The sequence below is a fragment of the Cherax quadricarinatus genome, chromosome 21, assembly GCF_038502225.1.
Source record: "Cherax quadricarinatus isolate ZL_2023a chromosome 21, ASM3850222v1, whole genome shotgun sequence".
Classification (NCBI taxonomy): Eukaryota; Metazoa; Arthropoda; class Malacostraca; order Decapoda; family Parastacidae; genus Cherax; species Cherax quadricarinatus.
Window position 1 is genome coordinate 7309017 of NC_091312.1, and position 20809 is coordinate 7329825.

Genomic DNA, 20809 nt, shown 5'->3' on the forward strand with positions numbered 1-20809 from the left:
AGGTTCATCAAGCCGCTTGATAAAGCTGGAGAGCGAAACGTTGCCACAATAAAAATGTCACATTAGTTGCACTTGTGTCCTTTTACTTTACATATTGTCGGTAATTCTACCAACTTTATTACAGTACTTAGATTCCTGACCAAGGAGGACATTGGCTTGCAGGTCAAGTCTCCCATTCCACTGAAGGACTTAGTAGTCAACCAAGGAGTGCTGTGCCATGTTGCACAACTGGCAGACCCCGTCAGAACCGTACACCAACTGGTGGTACAGGAGTCCCTGGTACCAGCTACTCTCAGGCTCATCCACAATGCCCCAGGAGCAGTGCACCTCAGGAAGGACCGCAACGTCAAACAGGCAAGAATGAAATACTTCTGGCCTAATATGGCAGCGGAAAGTGCCAAGCATGTACACCAGTGTATTGTCTGTCTACAGAACAAGGGTATAGTTACGGGTCCCAATCCCATTCTGAAGTATCCCATTACAAAGGAGCCTTGGGAGAGAACTTGTCAACCTGTTGATGAACTTCTCAACCTCGGAGAAGGGTAATAAACACTTGCTTGTAATGGTAGGTAACTTGATGCAGTACTGCAAGTTAGTACCCATTCCAGATAAAACGGCCAAGACAGTCGCAAACGCTTTCCATGAGGATGCCGTTCTCTGCCATACCTGCCCACGAGCTCTTCTGTCAGATAATGGGTCGGAGTTCACAAATGCCACAATGCAGGATCTTTGTTCCAGATTTAACATTCACCAAGCGCCAGTAGCTCCATGCCACCCTGCGAGTAATGGCCTTGCTGAACGTACAAACCACAAAGTCCTGGAGGCGCTTCATATTTGCAAATATACAGGGTTTGAAATCAAATAAAAATGACAAAGTTAGTTATGTTAGTGGGCTCCTGACAGAAGCGAATGCCATATTCGGAGTATTTACAGAAACACATACAAGGGATGTTTTAGACAGAAAGATAAAGATAGAAAACTACAACGTGTATACACGTGATAGAATCAATAGGTCACAGGGAGGAGTAGGAATCTATGTAAAGGATACTTTCTGTTGCACAGAAGTGCTGAATTCTACGAATGATATAATAGAAATTCTAGGCATTAAAGTTGAAAATAGGAATTTGGTAATTATCCTTTTATACAAACCACCATTGGCAATTGCTGAGGAATTCACAGATCAGTTAAGATAGATAGCTATCTGGATAAGCTAAAAAGTCCTACACCAAATATTTTACTCCTTGGAGATTTTAATCTCCCTCATGTAAAATGGAAGATGGCACAATGTAATGTTATACCAGAAATATCCCCGGGAAGCACCCTGGCTCAACAGGTACATACCAGGGAAATAATGAGGTTTTGTGAAAAGTACTCTTTAAACCAACAGGTAATTGATCCCACTAGAAATGAAAATACCCTGGATTTGATATTCACGAACAACAAGGAACTGATAAGAGACATAACAGTTTCCAAAACTATTTACTCTGATAACATCATCTTAGATATTCAAACTAGTATTAATTCAGGGGTAGGAAACTGCATCGCTAAAGTTAGAGACGGGATGTTCAGCAAGTTTAATTTAAACAACCATAGAATTAACTGGGAAAAAATAAACCAAGAGCTATCAGACATACCCTGGGAATCAGACTTTTTTTTTTTTTTTCAACAAGTCGGCCGTCTCCCACCGAGGCAGGGTGACCCAAAAAAGAAAGAAAATCCCCAAAAAGAAAATACTTTCATCATCATTCAACACTTTCACCACACTCACACATTATCACTGTTTTTGCAGAGGTGCTCAGAATACAACAGTTTAGAAGCATATACGTATAAAGATACACAACATATCCCTCCAAACTGCAAATATCCCAAACCCCTCCTTTAAAGTGCAGGCATTGTACTTCCCATTTCCAGGACTCAAGTCCGACTATATGAAAATAACCGGTTTCCCTGAATCCCTTCACTTAATATTACCCTGCTCACACTCCACCAGATCGTCAGGTCCCAAGTATCATTCGTCTCCATTCACTCCTATCTAACACGCTCATGCACGCTTGCTGGAAGTCCAAGCCCCTCGCCCACAAAACCTCCTTTACCCCCTCTTTCCAACCCTTTCGAGGACGACCCCTACCCCTCCTTCCTTCCCCTATAGATTTATATGCTTTCCATGTCATTCTACTTTGATCCATTCTCTCTAAATGACCAAACCACCTCAACAACCCCTCTTCTGCCCTCTGACTAATGCTTTTATTAACTCCACACCTTCAGACATGAGCACCCTAAATCTCCACCAGTGCCTAGAGAAGCTGAATACAGAAGCATACAATGTATGAAATGTGTACCATTGAGGAAATAACAAAAAAAAGGCACAATACCGTGACTGGAACGATACACAAATAACCCGCACATAAAAGAGAGAAGCTTACGACGACGTTTCGGTCCGACTTGGACCATTTACAAAGTCACACTAACCAGAAGTGGAGCAGGACGGCTATATATAGGCAGGAAGAGGTGGTGGTGGTGGTGGTGGTGGTGGTGGTAGTAGTAGTAGTACAAGAATGGTATATAATACCGACAAGATGAAATTAAGACACATGCGCAACACCCGGGCATCTCTATCAGACGTTTTGCCATCCAGCCAGCCACTGGATGGCGAAACGTCCATTGAGGAAACCCAGAGGAAGATCAGATATAGAGAGAGAGTGCAGGAGATGATCCAGAAGAAAATGGGTTACTGAACTGCTTAAAAACACAAATATGCTACAACAGAGGAAAGATAGACTTAGCAGAGAGATCACTGAATTAGAGCAAAAACTTAGGATGTCATACCTCACAGAAGAAGTACAAAGGGAACAAAAGGCCATACAGGATATTGCAAGAAACCCAAAATATTTCTATTCCTACGCAAAATCCAAGCTAAGAACTACCTGTAGAATTGGACCACTACTGAGAGGAGACTTGTATACTGACGATGAACAGGAAATGAGTGAAATCCTAAAAGAACAGTACGAGTCGGTGTTCAGCAACCCACTAAATGACAGGATGATTGTTTTACATGATGGTAGGATTGCTGATGTCTTTTGTCTGTTTCATAAATATGCAAGATTACAGGTATGTCTTGCTACTTCTACTTACACTTAGGTCACACTACACATACATGTACACATTTATTTATACACACTCATCTGAGTTTTCTTTGATTTTATCTTAATAGTTCTTGGTGTTATTACTTTTCCTTTTATATCCATGGGGAAGTGGAATAAGAATCTTTCCTCCGTAAGCCATGCGTGTTGTAAAAGTCAACTAAAATGACGGGAACAATGGGCTAGTAACCCCTTTTCCTGTAAAGATTACTAAAAAGAATAAGAAGAAGAAAATTGTCAAAGTGGGAAGTCTGAATGTGCGTGGATGTTGTGCAGATGATAAGAAAGAGATGATTGTGGATGTTATGAATGAGAAGCTGGATGTCCTGGCTTTAAGTGAAACAAAGCTGAAGGGGGTGGGAGAGTTTCAGTGGAGAGGAATAAATGGGATTAGGTCAGGGGTTTCAAATAGAGTTAGAGCTAAAGAAGGAGTAGCAATAATGTTGAAGGATAAGCTATGGCAGGAAAAGAGGGACTATAAATGTATTAATTCAAGGATTATGTGGAGTAAAATAAAGATTGGATGTGAAAAGTGGGTTATAATAAGCGTGTATGCACCTGGAGAAGAGAGAAGTGTAGAGGAGAGAGATTTTGGGAAATGTTGAGTGAATGCATGGGGAGTTTTGAATCAAGTGTGAGAGTAATGGTGGTTGGGTATTTCAATGCTAAAGTGGATAAAAATGTTATGGAGGGAGTAGTAGGTAAATTTGGGGTGCCAGGGGTAAATGTAAATGGGGAGCCTTTAATTGAGCTATGTGTAGAAAGAGATTTGGTAATAAGTAATACATATTTTATGAAAAACAGGATAAATAAATATACAAGGTATGATGTAGCACGTAATGAAAGTAGTTTATTAGATTATGTATTGGTGGACAAAAGGTTGATGGGTAGGCTCCAGGATGTACATGTTTATAGAGGGGCAACTGATATATCGGATCATTATTTAGTTGTAGCTACAGTTAGAGTAAGAGGTAGATGGGAAAAGAGGAAGGTGGCAACAACAAGTAAGAGGGAGATGAAAGTGTATAAACTAAGGGAGGAGGAAGTTCGGGTGAGATATAAGCGACTATTGGCAGAAAGGTGGGCTAGTGCAAAGATGAGTAGTGGGGGGGGGGGGGGGGGGTTGAAGAGGATTGGAATAGTTTTAAAAATGCAGTATTAGAATGTGGGGCAGAAGTTTGTGGTTATAGGAGGGTGGGGGCAGGAGGAAAGAGGAGTGATTGGTGGAATGATGAAGTAAAGGGTGTGATAAAAGAGAAAAAGGTAGCTTATGAGAGGTTTTTACAAAGCAGAAGTGTTATAAGAAGAGCAGAGTATATGGAGAGTAAAAGAAAGGTAAAGAGAGTGGTGAGAGAGTGCAAAAGGAGAGCAGATGATAGAGTGGGAAAGGCACTGTCAAGAAATTTTAATGAAAATAAGAAAAAATTTTGGAGTGAGTTGCACAAGTTAAGAAAGCCTAGGGAAAGTATGGATTTGTCAGTTAAAAACAGAGTAGGGGAGTTAGTAGATGGGGAGAGGGAGGTATTAGGTAGATGGCAAGAATATTTTGAGGAACTTTTAAATGTTAAGGAAGAAACAGAGGCAGTAATTTCATGCACTGGTCAGGGAGGTATACCATCTTTTAGGAGTGAAGAAGAGCAGAATGTAAGTGTGGGGGAGGTACGTGAGGCATTACGTAAAATGAAAGGGGGTAAAGCAGCTGGAACTGATGGGATCATGACAGAAATGTTAAAAGCAGGGGGGGATATAGTGTTGGAGTGGTTGGTACTTTTGTTTAATAAATGTATGAAAGAGGGGAAGGTACCTAGGGATTGGCGGAGAGCATGTATTGTCCCTTTATATAAAGGGAAAGGGGACAAAAGAGACTAAAAATTATAGAGGAATAAGTTTACTGAGTATACCAGGAAAAGTGTACGGTAGGGTTATAATTGAAAGAATTAGAGGTAAGACAGAATGCAGGATTGCGGATGAGCAAGGAGGTTTCAGAGTGGGTAGGGGATGTGTAGATCAAGTGTTTACACTGAAGCATATATGTGAACAGTATTTAGATAAAGGTAGGGAAGTTTTTATTGCATTTATGGATTTAGAAAAGGCATATGATAGAGTGGATAGGGGAGCAATGTGGCAGATGTTGCAAGTACATGGAATAGGTGGTAAGTTATTAAATGCTGTAAAGAGTTTTATGAGGATAGTGAGGCTCAGGTTAGGGTGTGTAGAAGAGAGGGAGACTACTTCCCAGTAAAAGTAGGTCTTAGACAGGGATGTGTAATGTCACCATGGTTGTTTAATATATTTATAGATGGGGTTGTAAAGGAAGTAAATACTAGGGTGTTCGGGAGTGGGGTGGGATTAAATTTTGGGGAATCAAATTCAAAATGGGAATTGACACAGTTACTTTTTGCTGATGATACTGTGCTTATGGGAGATTCTTAAGAAAAATTGCAAAGGTTAGTGGATGAGTTTGGGAATGTGTGTAAAGGTAGAAAGTTGAAAGTGAACATAGAAAAGAGTAAGGTGATGAGGGTATCAAATGATTTAGATAAAGAAAAATTGGATATCAAATTGGGGAGGAGTAGTATGGAAGAAATGAATGTTTTCAGATACTTGGGAGTTGACGTGTCGGTGGATGGATTTATGAAGGATGAGGTTAATCATAGAATTGATGAGGGAAAAAAGGTGAGTGGTGCATTGAGGTATATGTGGAGTCAAAAAACGTTATCTATGGAGGCAAAGAAGGGAATTTATGAAAGTATAGTAGTACCAACACTCTTATATGGGTGTGAAGCTTGGGTGGTAAATGCAGCAGCGAGGAGATGGTTGGAGGCAGTGGAGATGTCCTGTTTAAGGGCAATGTGTGGTGTAAATATTATGCAGAAAATTCGGAGTGTGGAAATTAGGAAAAGGTGTGGAGTTAATAAAAGTATTAGTCAGAGGGCAGAAGAGGGGTTGTTGAGGTGGTTTGGTCATTTAGAGAGAATGGATCAAAGTAGAATGACATGGAAAGCATATAAATCTATAGGGGAAGGAAGGCGGGGTAGGGGTCATCCTCGAAAGGGTTGGAGAGAGGGGGTAAAGGAGGTTTTGAGGGCAAGGGGCTTGGACTTCCAGCAAGCATACGTGAGCGTGTTAGATAGGAGTGAATGGAGACGAATGGTACTTGGGACCTGACGATCTGTTGGAGTGTGAGCAGGGTAATATTTAGTGAAGGGATTCAGGGAAACCGGTTATTTTCATATAGTCGGACTTGAGTCCTGGAAATGGGAAGTACAATGCCTGCACTTTAAAGGAGGGGTTTGGGATATTGGCAGTTTGGAGGGATATGTTGTGTATCTTTATATGTGTATGCTTCTAAACTGTTGTATTCTGAGCACCTCTGCAAAAACAGTGATAATGTGTGAGTGTGGTGAAAGTGTTGAATGATGATGGGAGTGTTTTCTTTTTGGGGATTTTCTTTCTTTTTTTTTTTTTTTTTTTTTTGGGTCACCCTGCCTCGGTGGGAGACGGCCGACTTGTTTGAAAAAAAAAAAAATGCTCTTATATGCTGTAACATGCTATAAAGCTAACAGAATTCTTGGCTTCATATCTATAAGTATAAATAATAGAAGTCCTCAGGTTGTTCTTCAACTCTATATATCCTTGGTTAGGCCTCATTTAGACTATGCTGCTCAGTTCTGGTCACCGTATTACAGAATGGATATAAATGCTCTGGAAAGCGTACAGAGGAGGATGACAAAGATGATCCCATGTATCAGAAATCTTCCCTATGAGTATAGACTGAGGGCCCTGAATCTGCACTCTCTCGAAAGGCGTAGAATTAGGGGGGATATTATCGAGGTGTATAAATGGAAAATAGCAATAAATAAAGGGGATGTAAATAGTGTACTGAAAATTCCCAGCCAAGACAGGACTCACAGCAATGGTTTCAAGTTGGAAAAATTCAGATTCATGAAGGATATAGGAAAGCCCTGGTTTGGTAATAGAGTTGTGGATGAGTGGAACAAACTCCCGAGTACAGTTATTCAGGCTAAAACTTTGTGTAGTTTTATAAATAGGTTAGATAAATACACGAGTGGGTGTGGGTGGGTTTGAGTTGGACCTGCCTAGCTTGTGCTGCTGGGTCTGGTGCCGTGCTCCTCCCTCGAGTGGAGGTGGCCAGACTGGGTGGGTCATTGGGCTAATCCTAGGGGGTGGGTCATTGGGCTAATCAGGGGAGGGGGGGGCATGGACCTGCTCTGCATGGGTCAGTGGACCTGTTGCAGTGTTCCTTCTTTCTTATGTTCTAATGTCATTGGCTTTCCATACTGAACATCTCCCTCGCTACACAATAAGTATCCCGCCCGTCACAACACCATCAATATCCCTATGCTGGATTGTTCGAGCTGTTGCTCCGCAACAGCTGTTGCTGGAGCAGAGTAGTACTTAGCCTAAAATGTTGGCAGTGCTGTCCTCACCACCTTTCCTTCCTTCTTTTGCATTATCTTTCATGTTGCCGCTGAAGACAAATATTTACTGGTTGGTGAACGTAAGAGCAATAGGTGAAAGTGGACACCTAGGAACCTATTTATAAGTCAACAAGGGCCACAGATATAAACATATTATTTACCTAAAACAAAACAGTCTAGAAAATTATGTACAAGAGTTGAAATTTATATAAATTAGTTTAGAATTTCACTTACTAGAGGATTTGGCCGGAAACGATATGCTAGCATCATACGTTTTCTGTATGCATCATACTCATCATCCTCTTCCTGCAGATTTTCGGGTCTCTCAACACCTAAACCCTGGCTCTCTGAACGACCATTCCTGTTGTAAGGAAAATGTTTAGAGACACTAGAAATGATAAATATAAGATAAATAATAAGAATGAAAATTTAAGTGGTGTACTTAATAACATGGTAAGTTATTAGCTGATACCACCATTCATTATTCTATTTTGGCAGTGGAAATGCACCCAGTAGTAAAAGTATAAACATTTCCTTATTCATGATTGGGATAATCTAGCTGCTTATTCGAGTTTTTGGGGGTAAGATCTAGCTCTGGCCTGCCTCTTAGTTTTAGATTGATAATGGGAATTTGTTTCATTTTATTTACATTTGAACCTTGTATGGAGTTGGTTTCTGCTGACACTGTGTAGCTAATTTCACTTTTATTATTCTTACACTGAAGAAGGGTTTCCTAATGTCTAGGTGGCATAGATGAGTGTGCAATTTCCATTTGTGACATCTTGGCTTGACTAAGGGTCAGCCCCTCATTTTCCCAACACTAACCCCTGACCCTCCTCCCCCTCTTACCCTTCCCTGCCAATAACCTTATCCCTGACCTCTCCTTGACTAGTGGTAAGCACACCAACCCCAGCCCTACCTCCCCCACTCCTGACAAATGAGCAAAATGCTCAGTGTATGGTAAGCAAACGTAAGCTCAGGGTGCAATACTCTAATACAGGTGGATTATCATACAAGAATGATGAACTGAAAGAACCAATAGTTGAGGTAAACTCGGACATCATACCTATCACAGAGGGAAAGCTGATAGAAATGATATCAAATGCCATAATAACAGGAGGATATCAAGTGATAAGGAAGGACAAAAGAAATGGGGGCAGTGAAGGAAATCAGGGGCTTTTCAAGAGGCAAGAGGGATAAACAGACAAGAAGCAAATGACTTCATAGTGGGCTCAGTTAAGACGGAGGAACCCCAAGTAGTAGGAGTGATATATAACCCACCGTGTAACACAAGACTGAAGCAGGAATATGAAGAAAACAGAGCAATGGTTGACACAGCAGTAGCAGCAGCTAAGAGTGCATATAGAGTTAAAGCAAAACTACTTATAATGGGTAACTCCAACCACAAAGAAACAGATGGGAGAACTGGGACCCACATGGGGGACCATATGTGGAGGGATAAACTGATGGAGGTGATTAGAGAAAACTGACTCAGCATGTTAAGGACATGAGAGTAGAGAAAGAGTCAGCAAGGCAGTACCAAATATTTACCACAAACACATCAGACATAATATGAGAGCCCCATGGGTGCTAGTACTAGATTAAACAGTCCTAATCTTCAAGTATCATGTGGAACTAAAGGCATCAGAAAAGATGGCAGACGAAGGGCACAAGAAACAAAATTTTAGAGAAGGGAATGATAGAACTCCTAAATGCAATGCAGTGGACCAGAGAACTGGAAGAAAAGTCAGCATATGAAATGGACAACCAAGCTGGAAAATGCAAGAAGGCAGAGAACTTCATACCCAGATGATGCAGAAACAGCAAAAATAGTGTCTTTGGTACAACCAACAACACAGAGGGACAGAAAAGAGAAGCACAAGAGTGGAAAAACTACAGAAAGCAATGGAAAGATAAAGGACAAAGAGTAGATTAGCCAACAACAAAAGCCAAGTCTGAACCAATACTGCTTCACAGCCACATCAGTAAAAGACCTGGTAATTCAACTGAGAGAGAGAGAGCAGCTCACAAAAAATGTGTTAACTGTTGATCAAACAATTTGAAGAGGTCTTCTTAGTGGAAACAAGGACAATGTCAGAAAGCCCAAAGGACAGATTTGTACCAACAGGTACCAGACGTCATTCTTAAAAACACGAATCCATAGTGAAAAATTTAATGACTAAACTTACTGGTTAACGGGTGCTGTTATGCCTTTGCCTTCTGCACCAAGACCCATTCCCTCTGTCCATCCCATGCTCTTCAACATTCTGTAGCCAACATTATCTTCAGTAAGTTTGTGTTGCTGATAGTCTGAGAGATCAGGATCCCGACCCTCTTTTATTGCTCGATACTGTAACAATAAATATTGATTAATAGAAGAATTTTCTTATTCTACAAAAATGCATGCAGAGATAATCATACAAAGTTGCATAAAAAATTATTCTGCAAGTTTTAAGTCTGAATATGTACATATATAATTTACAAAAAAATGTGTCAAATTAAAAAACAGTTCTATAAAAGCTTTTGTTCATTGTTAATAGTGTTACTACTTTTACCATTACCAAAATTTGTACTGCACTGTGTTGCTTCGAACCTCATGAACATGGCACTAAGTATATTATCAAACCTTTGAGGGTCCATGCCATAGTTCTACGGCTTTGAAGCCAGGGTCAGTACCTTAGTTCTACGACACGAGCTCAGCTCACTCAGGTAAACTGTGAGCGGTAAATCTGGGCCTAGATATGAGAGATGCATCTTCGTGGTAAGTGTGCACCATATAAAACAAATCCTGCAGTATGCAGTGCACGAGGAAAAAAAAATGACCTTATTTTTGGATTAAAACAGACTCTGCAGTGTATCTTTTTATGGTGATATTCACGGTTTCTTGGTCTCATTTGATAAAATGGAAGATATATTACAGAAAAAGATTTGATTTTGATTGGTTTTAGTAATGAAAATAGCTTGAAACTGAGCTAAAAGTAGCAGAAATGTATGATTTTTGCATAATGTTCAAGAGTAAACAAATCGCATCACTCGTCCAATACACATCACCAGGTGGATCTAACATGCGTTCACGAACACACTGATATTTGTACAATTATTACAACAACATTGCATAAAAGTAAATCTTCTAACCATACCACAAGCGGGGATAGAACCCGCGATCAGGGAGTCTCAAAACTCCAGACCGTCGAAGGTTCTATCCCTGCCCATGGTATGGTTTGTTTGCAATCGTGTCATTACGATTTCATGAGTCAAGTAAATCTATTTTTTGGCGTGAATAAAAATTCTTAACGCGAATAAAAAATCAAATAAATTCATGTGTAAAGCCTGGAAAGATAGCCAATAAACAGAGGAAATGCTATTTTAGTGCCAGGAATGCCTGCAGTTTATTCTGAACCCTATTTTGAAATTGGAATATTTTGAACTTTGTGTGAAATCGGCCATATTACCAATTTCTCATCACTTTACTGGGTAGTTGAAATATGGTGGACGTTTGATTTTCATGTTTAATCTGTTCCAGAGTGATCAGCAAAAATGGAAATTGGCAAAAACGGAAACCATTTTCCCCATAAGAAATACATGTAATGCAAATCCAATTAATCCATTTCAGAAACCCAGAAGTATTAACAAAAAAATTTTTTTTTTTTTTTTTTTTTTTTTTTTTAGCTTTTAACCCTTAAATGGTCCAAATGTATATATACATTTTTTCAACATCTGAAAGTATGTAAAAAAATGTTATCTTCTTTTTCGTTTTACATTTGAAAACGTGTAAAAAAATCTTTTATCTACATTTTTTTTTTATATTTGAAAATATGTAAAAAAAAGTAGATCTACTCTTGTAGCACTACGAATTTGAATGTCGATCTCTTTGGACCGTTTAAGGGTTAAATATAGATTTACATGTAGAAAAAAATGACAATATAAAACACTAATAAAATGCATAAACATTTAACATCACACTTGCCTTTACTAAACTCTTGTTGGTGTAAGGCAGACTGGGAGGAAAGGAGAGGGAGGCGAGTTTATTGCTGGAGACAGAACAATATGCTTCAATACGACATTAATATCAACTCCATGGCTTATTTATCTATCACAATTCATCTATGACATAAACAACATTAATAACATTGAAACACGACATATACTCTAGAATGAACGTGTCATTATGTCTGTCACAAAATGCGTTGTGCAGTTGTTGGGTGTATAAGGGCCACTGAGAGCTTAAGCCATACATAGTGGTGGTGAAGGCAGCAGCAGAGATGGCAGTGTTCTCAGTAGCCCTATATAACTCCAACAACACTGGAGGAGTTAGGTTCGTGCTGTGCTTTTTCTATCGATTAACCGCTTAACTTGCTTGCTACACTGTTAATGCTACATTTTATCGCTGGCAGACACTACAGTCCTTATCGACTTGTGCTGCTTTAGTATTGTACATATCGATGAATCACTGAAGAAGGCACATTCTCTCCTCTCTCTTCCTCCTCCACTTTGGTACTTTGCTATGATTTCTCTTTAATGCTATCGTGTTCCTCGCCTTCTTTACCAAAGGGCTGGCACTAGGAGCTTTGTTTGGGCCCATGGTGGCTTATTTAGCAGTCACACATAATAAACAAGTGCCAAAAACAATGGATTATTACGAAATGTTTCATATGACCTGGCAGGATATGTTCACTCACCGAGAAACAACACGTGCCTAAGAATGCGTGTGGAAGGCGGCTTTGTCTGTGTGCTGGGCACTAGACAGGTTCCGTACCATCGATGAAAATGGAGGAAATTGACGAAAACGGAACCAATATTTTGACGAAAAAAGTCAGCGAAAAGAGAAATCGGCGATAATGGAGATCGACAATAAGGGAAGGTCCACTGTAGTTTATTGGGCGGTTTCTTGTTCTCAGTCGATAAAATGGAAGGGTGAAATTAAGACATGTGCAACATCTGGGTATCTTTATTGTAGATGCTTTGCCATCCAGTGGCTTCATCAATACAAATTCCAGGACATAATTTGAAGACAGTAGAACTATATACAGAAGATGAGGAAATCAGTCCCTCAGTCTTGGAGTTGGTGTGAAGAGCACCGTAGTTGTGGAGATTCTGAAGCAGAGCCAAGGAGCCTGGCGCTTATATACTAATGTCAGGTGGAAAGGGGACATGTAGCAAACGAGGGCATAGTCACTGGCAGGTGGGATTCCCCAGTGGAAGTAGGTCCTATCCATAGAGATGGGATAGTAGTAGTAGTTGTCGTAGTCGTGAATGATATGTACATGTCCTCAGAATCAAGGTTTCATAATGTTGCAGTGTCTGGCAAGCTGTACAAGAATGGTATACAATACTGACAAGGATGGCAAAACATCTACAATAAAGATACCCAGATGTTGCACACGTGTCTTAAGTACATCTTGTTGGTATTGTATGCCATTCTTGTACCAAATGGCAGGGATACTAGCGAAATAGCTAAGGGTCTGGCTGCCTGGAACAATGTAATTGGCCTAAAATAAGAGTCAAAATGGGCAAAATCGCCGATGTGTAAATATCGCTGGCGCAACAAAATTTGTGACAGCATAATTTCATCAATTTGCCATCAAATTTTGTACTTTTTGTTTTATTACCTTCAGAAAAAGATTTTCTATCATTTCATAAGAAAAATAATTTTTTTTTCTTTCTGAAAATTCTTGGACCTTGTGGATAAGTTTCAGATTGGAGGTCTGGACCCTGAAAGGGTTAATACCAAATTATCAACAGAATCTTTAAACAGGCTGTTTGCATCAAAGTAGATTGATAGAAAAATTACCATCATATGCTATCTCATCAAAACTTAAATGACTTGCTGAACCACATCTCTACACTTTCCGCCTTTAGATCTCGGTTACAGAAAACTCTCGAACTTGATTTAATGGACTCCAGGAATACACGGCAATCCACTGAATTAATTAATTTGGAAACAAAGTCCACTAGTTGCAGAACTATCCAGTATTGTTACACCCATGGTAAAACAGTCTTATCTCTACCCACTACAATCCCCATTACCAATCACCCACTCCATCATCATTCACTTAAGTCAAAAGTTTACTGTTTATAAATTTCAGCTGTATAAATTATGTATAGACTGGAAAAAAAATCATCTCCCGCTGAGATAGGGTAACCAAAAAAATAAAAAGCTTTCTTCACCATCACTCACTCCATCAGTCTTGCCAGAGGTGTGCAGATACTACAATTCAGATGACCCTTCAAACTGCAATATCCCCACCCTTCCTTCAGAGTGCAGGTACTGTACTTACCACCTCCAGGACTCAAATCTGGCTAACCAGTTTCTCTGAATCCTTTCATAAATGTTACCTTGCTCACACTCAAAACATGAAGTCATAAAAACCACTTGCTGGCACTCACACCTATCTAACACGCTCACATGTGCCTGTTGGATGGCCAAGCTCCTCACATAAAAATAAACCTTTACCCCCTCCCTACAATCTACCCTGCCTTCCCTCCACTACAGATTTATGCACTCTCTAAGTCATCTTATTTTGAGACATCCTTTCTAAATGTCCAAACCACATGGTGTCAACACCAAATCCATTACTACTTTAATAGAGTATTTAAAAATTTAAATTGCATAACTATCATAGTTACACCATCCCAAATTCCTAAGCATTCATTACTTACCTACCATAATCACAGCATTATTACCATTCCACTCGCATCTGCTTCATTTTCATGCTTAAAAATGTTTACCACTGTTAATATGAACTGTATATAACCTTATCTAAATGTATTTTTTTTTTCACAGTTCACTATCATTCAATAGCTATCTTGCCACAAGTATGGGACAATTTAATTGGCCCAAAAAACCCCATCACCACTCAGAGTTCAAGAACTATATGTACCACCTCCAGAACAAGGCCAACAGGTTTTTCTTGAATTCTGCCATAAATTATATATTTAAAAAAAAAATTCAATATTTACTCAAGAGTTAACTCTGCACTGCTCAGAAAGCAGATTCCTCAAAAAATCAAGAAATAATAATGATAATCTTATTGTTTTAATACTTGGTAAACAACATACCTTTTCCATAAATCTTGCTAATTCATCTGGAGGCAGAAAGTCTCCAATATGATGTTTTCCCTCCGCCAGGTTTGTAAGCTCTGCTGCTTTTGCATGCGTCTCCTGCATTTCTTTCGCTCTCCTGAAGAAAAGTTCTTAAATGATAGCTGAACTCAGTAAGTATGGTTAGGTAGGCCATCCATCTCATATGTCTAAGCAGATGGAGGAGTAATCCTCCACCACTGTACTAAATGATTAGCATGGGTTTAGCACTTCACAAATATAATGCAATTTCTTTATTTTTTTTATTCTCCTACTACCATCTCCCACAAAGGTAGAGTAACCCACAAAAAGGAAACACATTAACCATCATTCATGAGCCAGGAGTGAGTAGAAATCATAATTCAAATGGCATGAATGGAAAAATTCATGATGCTTGCACTATACTTCCCACCTCCAAAAATCATGTATGACTAACCAGTTTCCCTGAATCCCATCATAAATGTCATGCCTCATACTTCAACAGCACATCAAGCCATTAAATCACTTGTCCCCATTCACTCTGCTTTAACATGATCACAGAAGCCTACAAGGATATTAGAGGTTTCCTAACCTCTTGTGTTCCCAGGTACCACCTTCAATGTCCTCATCAGAATCATATTCATATTTCACTTTTCCTTGTTGCTCCAAACGCTCAGTTTCCCTCTTCTTAGCTTGAAGAAGCTGAAATACTACATTCATCTGTTGAGAGAATATTCTTATAATAAAAGCAAAATACGCTAAAAAAAAAACTGCATGAGAATCTACCATGGCTTTTAAAAAGTAAATTACAGTGGGGTAAGCTTCAAACTAAACATGACTAAATTATTTCAGTTAGTGACTTATTCAGAATTTGTCAAACATCTGGATATGTTTAACCCACCCAGCTTGTCATGCATAATGCTTAGTACTGGAGATACCTGGAGAGGGTTTCAGGGGTCAACACCCCCACGCCCCGGTCTGTGACCAGGCAGTTTCTAGGTCTATCAATTATAGTAACAAAATTCATCCACATCAGCTCCAGACCTCCAAACCAATACTTCTGATAGTGCTCTACATACATTACTCTAAACTACACACTTTTTTTATTAGTAACATGTCTGGATTACTGGTAATTTTGTTAGTTTTTTTTTTTTTAGTGGAACAATTACCTAAATAAAAATACATATAGTAACCAAAAATAACTAATTCACACAAAATGCACACAATTTTTAGAAATATGTTAAATATAATTCACACATTAAAACTAAGGACTTTACTTATAAACAAGCTGAGAGGTTCAATATTCCAAGATAAATACTACTGTACTTATAGATGACCCATCTTTAATTATCTACAGTATTTGTTGTTACAGGATTAACAACAAATACTGTAGTATTTACTCTACATAATAATTTTCTCAAACTTACAGTAGTTCAGCATTTACTGCTTTCTCTTTTATTACATTCTATTGTTCTAAAACTCTGTAAAGGATTTTCTAGTCCTTTGAAAGGGTGATGGAAAGCAAGTGAACCAGCAACACCATAAAACAGTCTTCAGATATTTAAATGAATCCGAATGCATTTACTTCCTCCAAACTCCCTCCAATCTGATACTCTGTCTTTCACTGCCTAGATTTTTTGTTACTCTTATTACTGTGCACTTTATGTACACTTTTAATTTCTTTCTTTTAAGTAATCACCCAAATTCATCCACCAACCTGTATGTTATGCTCAACTGCCACCATAGGGCATCATATAATAGGGCTATGTTCAATATCAGTTACCCATAGCACCTCATGAAAGAATGGCTAAAATATGATTAATTTCCATAGCTTTGAAGGGAATGTATTGGCCCAATTAATGTCTTTGGATTGCAACCATATAAATTTTGAACATACAAGTTAGATGTGAAAAAGTTTAGACTAAGTACAGTATTGTAATCTTCAGAGGGTCAAAATCAATCTTTAAAGTTACATATTACAAATGAGCAATGTGTCAAAATGCTAAGACTTAATTACCTTCATTTGATCTTCACACTGCTTCCACTGTGCTTCTGTCAGATCCGTAGAGTCAAATACCCTTTTAGCATAAGCAATTATGGCAGGTGTGTTCCTTGTTAGGTGAGTAACCATAACACCATGAATAGCTGCTATGTGCTCTCCTTCACCCACCATACCCATCAGATTATCCGGCACGTTCAGGCTCAATGGAGTGGTTGGGTTTGGCGGCACTTTAGAAGACAAAGATTTTTTTTTTTTTTTTTTTTTTTTTTTTCAAGCCACAAAATGTTAAGCATAATGCATTTCATGAAAAAAAGAAATGGAATTTCAACCGAGAATTTTTGCCTTAGCTTGGGAAAAAAAAAAAAAGTACCATTTTTTCAAGCAAACCAATTCTATGTAACCTTAATGACATGATCAACATCCTCCTTTTTTTTAATACAGCCTCTCCTCACTTAACAACGGAGTTCCATTCCTAAAACCACATCAGTAAACAAATTCGTCGCTAAGCAAGCAGCATACTATATTGGTAGTGGGTTTGTGGCAACCATCTTTGATATTGTTTTAATGTCACCTTTGTACCATTTATAACATTTTTAGTATATGTATTTTTAAATGTTTATACAGTAGCGTACTGTATTTTTTTTATTATCACACTGGCCGATTCCCACCAAGGCAGGGTGGCCCGAAAAAGAACAACTTTCACCATCATTCACTCCATCACTGTCTTGCCAGAAGGGTGCTTTACACTACAGTTTTTAAACTGCAACATTAACACCCCTCCTTCAGAGTGCAGGCACTGTACTTCCCATCTCCAGGACTCAAGTCCGGCCTGCCGGTTTCCCTGAACCCCTTCATAAATGTTACTTTGCTCACACTCCAACAGCACGTCAAGTATTAAAAACCATTTGTCTCCATTCACTCCTATCAAACACGCTCATGCATACCTGCTGGAAGTCCAAGCCCCTCGCACACAAAACCTCCTTTACCCCCTCTCTCCAACCTTTCCTAGGCCGACCCCTACCCCGCCTTCCTTCCACTACAGACTGATACACTCTTGAAGTCATTCTGTTTCGCTCCATTCTCTCTACATGTCTGAACCACCTCAACAACCCTTCCTCAGCCCTCTGGACAACAGTTTTGGTAATCCCGCACCTCCTCCTAACTTCCAAACTACGAATTCTCTGCATTATATTCACACCACACATTGCCCTCAGACATGACATCTCCACTGCCTCCAGCCTTCTCCTCACTGCAACATTCATCACCCATGCTTCACACCCATATAAGAGCGTTGGTAAAACTATACTCTCATACATTCCCCTCTTTGCCTCCAAGGACAAAGTTCTTTGTCTCCACAGACTCCTAAGTGCACCACTCACTCTTTTTCCCTCATCAATTCTATGATTCACCTCATCTTTCATAGACCCATCCGCTGACACGTCCACTCCCAAATATCTGAATACATTCACCTCCTCCATACTCTCTCCCTCCAATCTGATATTCAATCTTTCATCACCTAATCTTTTTGTTATCCTCATAACCTTACTCTTTCCTGTATTCACCTTTAATTTTCTTCTTTTGCACACCCTACCAAATTCATCCACCAATCTCTGCAACTTCTCTTCAGAATCTCCCAAGAGCACAGTGTCATCAGCAAAGAGCAGCTGTGACAACTCCCACTTTGTGTGTGATTCTTTATCTTTTAACTCCACGCCTCTTGTCAAGACCCTCGCATTTACTTCTCTTACAACCCCATCTATAAATATATTAAACAACCACGGTGACATCACACATCCTTGTCTAAGGCCTACTTTTACTGGGAAATAATTTCCCTCTTTCCTACATACTCTAACTTGAGCCTCACTATCCTCGTAAAAACTCTTCACTGCTTTCAGTAACCTACCTCCTACACCATACACTTGCAACATCTGCCACATTGCCCCCCTATCCACCCTGTCATACGCCTTTTCCAAATCCATAAATGCCACAAAGACCTCTTTAGCCTTATCTAAATACTGTTCACTTATATGTTTCACTGTAAACACCTGGTCCACACACCCCCTACCTTTCCTAAAGCCTCCTTGTTCATCTGCTATCCTATTCTCCGTCTTACTCTTAATTCTTTCAATAATAACTCTACCATACACTTTACCAGGTATACTCAGCAGACTTATCCCCCTATAATTTTTGCACTCTCTTTTATCCCCTTTGCCTTTATACAAAGGAACTGTGCATGCTCTCTGCCAATCCCTAGGTACCTTACCCTCTTCCATACATTTATTAAATAATTGCACCAACCACTCCAAAACTATATCCCCACCTGCTTTTAACATTTCTATCTTTATCCCATCAATCCCGGCTGCCTTACCCCCTTTCATTTTACCTACTGCCTCACGAACTTCCCCCACACTCACAACTGGCTCTTCCTCACTCCTACAAGATGTAATAAATAGAAAAGAAGAAATCAGCTCTAATATACATTATTTAAGTATGCATACTGGTCAGAGAGCCCATCGTAAGTCAAAGTCGTTGGTAAACGAGTACGTCGTTAAATGAGGAGAGGCTGTATATTCACTAGGAAAGAAAAAATTTTCTCAAATTAAAATATTCCACAGCAGTAGAGCACATTTCAACTTAAAATATACAAAATTCTGCAGAAACAAAGACTCTGATCTTTGCTTAGTGTGTCTACTCTTAAGACAGTGCTTACTTGTTTTCGAGTCGGGTAGCAAATCATTGGGAAAGCTGTCCTTTCATAACCTTTCATGAGTGAAACTACAATACATATCTACTCAAGGTTAACTGGTTCCAAAAAATACCATTTGAGATTATGCAATTTGTACTGTTATGTGCATGGTTGTAAATGGGCGAGGCAAACTGTGGAAAATGACAACTGTATACAGTTCAGGACAATTATTAAAGGCAATATTTCTAATACTACATAAAGAAATGATATAGTGCATCACTCTTATGATAAAAACATTAAAATGTGAAATGTTCTAAGTCACCCTTGCACATTCACTTACAGCACTGTACAGTAGAACCCCAGTATCCACGGAGGATACATTCCTAAGACCTGCTGGGGATAGTAGCAAACCCTATATACAAGTTCCATACATACCATTATAAAGTTTATTTGATAAATTATGCATAATAAGTGGAGAATTATCATTTTTTCAATGATGGCAAGCACTTCACAGCTTCTCTTAGACTTTGAAGAACTGTCAGCTTTTCCACTTTTGTTCTTTGGGGCTATTATTATGCAAAATTAAGAGGTACTTTTGGGCCAAAGTAAACCATGGATAACAAACTGCGAATACCAAATCAGTGGATATGGGGTTTTTACTGTATATATACAGACCTTGTCACCATATAGACAAAAGTGTTCCTGATAAAAAAAAAAAAAAAAAAAAAAAAAAAAAAAAAAAAAAAAAAAAAAAGGGTAGGTCAGGATTTTTTATTGCTATCCTTTTGATTAAACATAACATATACAACTGAATATAATTGCTTTCTGAATGTCAAAGATATATATACATTTTATAGGTATCTAAAACATAGTAACTGGTGTGAATGGTGAACAATGTACAGTAGGGCCCCACTTATACAGCGAGTTAGGTCCCAGGCTGTCGCCGCAAAGCAGACATCGCCGGAAGGCAGAACGCCATTTTTTCCATTTATAAATGCATATAAATGCCAGATAAGTTTACACTAAATTATATTAAGTTAGTAACAGAACTAGGCATTAAAAACACAAAGTAAAATACATTCACAGTACATTCATTACTTATCTTGAAGTATTTGTTATCTTAATGTAGGGAGAGAGGCGAGTAGTACTTATTTGTAGGAAGTCAGGAGTAGGTAGCCCTGGCTCCCCGTCTCATACTTAACATACGATCTTTAAAACATCCCAGTGTTAAAATACGCATACAGTACACTCACTATTTACCTTAAAATGTGTGTAGTCTTAATATAGAAGAGAGGCGAGTAGTATTTATTTGTAGGAAGTCAGTGTAGGTAGCCGGTAGGTGTAGCCCAGGAGGGCTACCTACCTACTGTGGCCCAGAGCCATATTATTAGCATCGACATAACTTGTTCACTGAATTTAATCGTTTCTAATAACTGCCTTTAGATGCCATCATAAACGAAGGGAGAAGTAATGAATAATT

The 20809-nt window shown here is 39.0% G+C and overlaps 1 protein-coding gene across 3 annotated transcripts in view; it reads right to left on the reverse strand.

The window, feature by feature from the left end:
* Positions 1 to 20809, reverse strand: part of LOC128689072 (SURP and G-patch domain-containing protein 1) — a 95426-nt gene that overhangs the window by 23062 nt on the left and 51555 nt on the right. For all 3 annotated transcript variants that reach the window (XM_053777152.2, XM_053777151.2, XM_053777150.2), the window contains 5 exons: positions 16659 to 16870; positions 15234 to 15361; positions 14642 to 14762; positions 9772 to 9932; positions 7817 to 7943 (listed from right to left, as the gene is read on the reverse strand). In XM_053777152.2, the coding sequence (XP_053633127.1) occupies positions 7817 to 7943; positions 9772 to 9932; positions 14642 to 14762; positions 15234 to 15361; positions 16659 to 16870 (749 nt within the window). The remainder of the gene's footprint in view (positions 1 to 7816; positions 7944 to 9771; positions 9933 to 14641; positions 14763 to 15233; positions 15362 to 16658; positions 16871 to 20809) is intronic.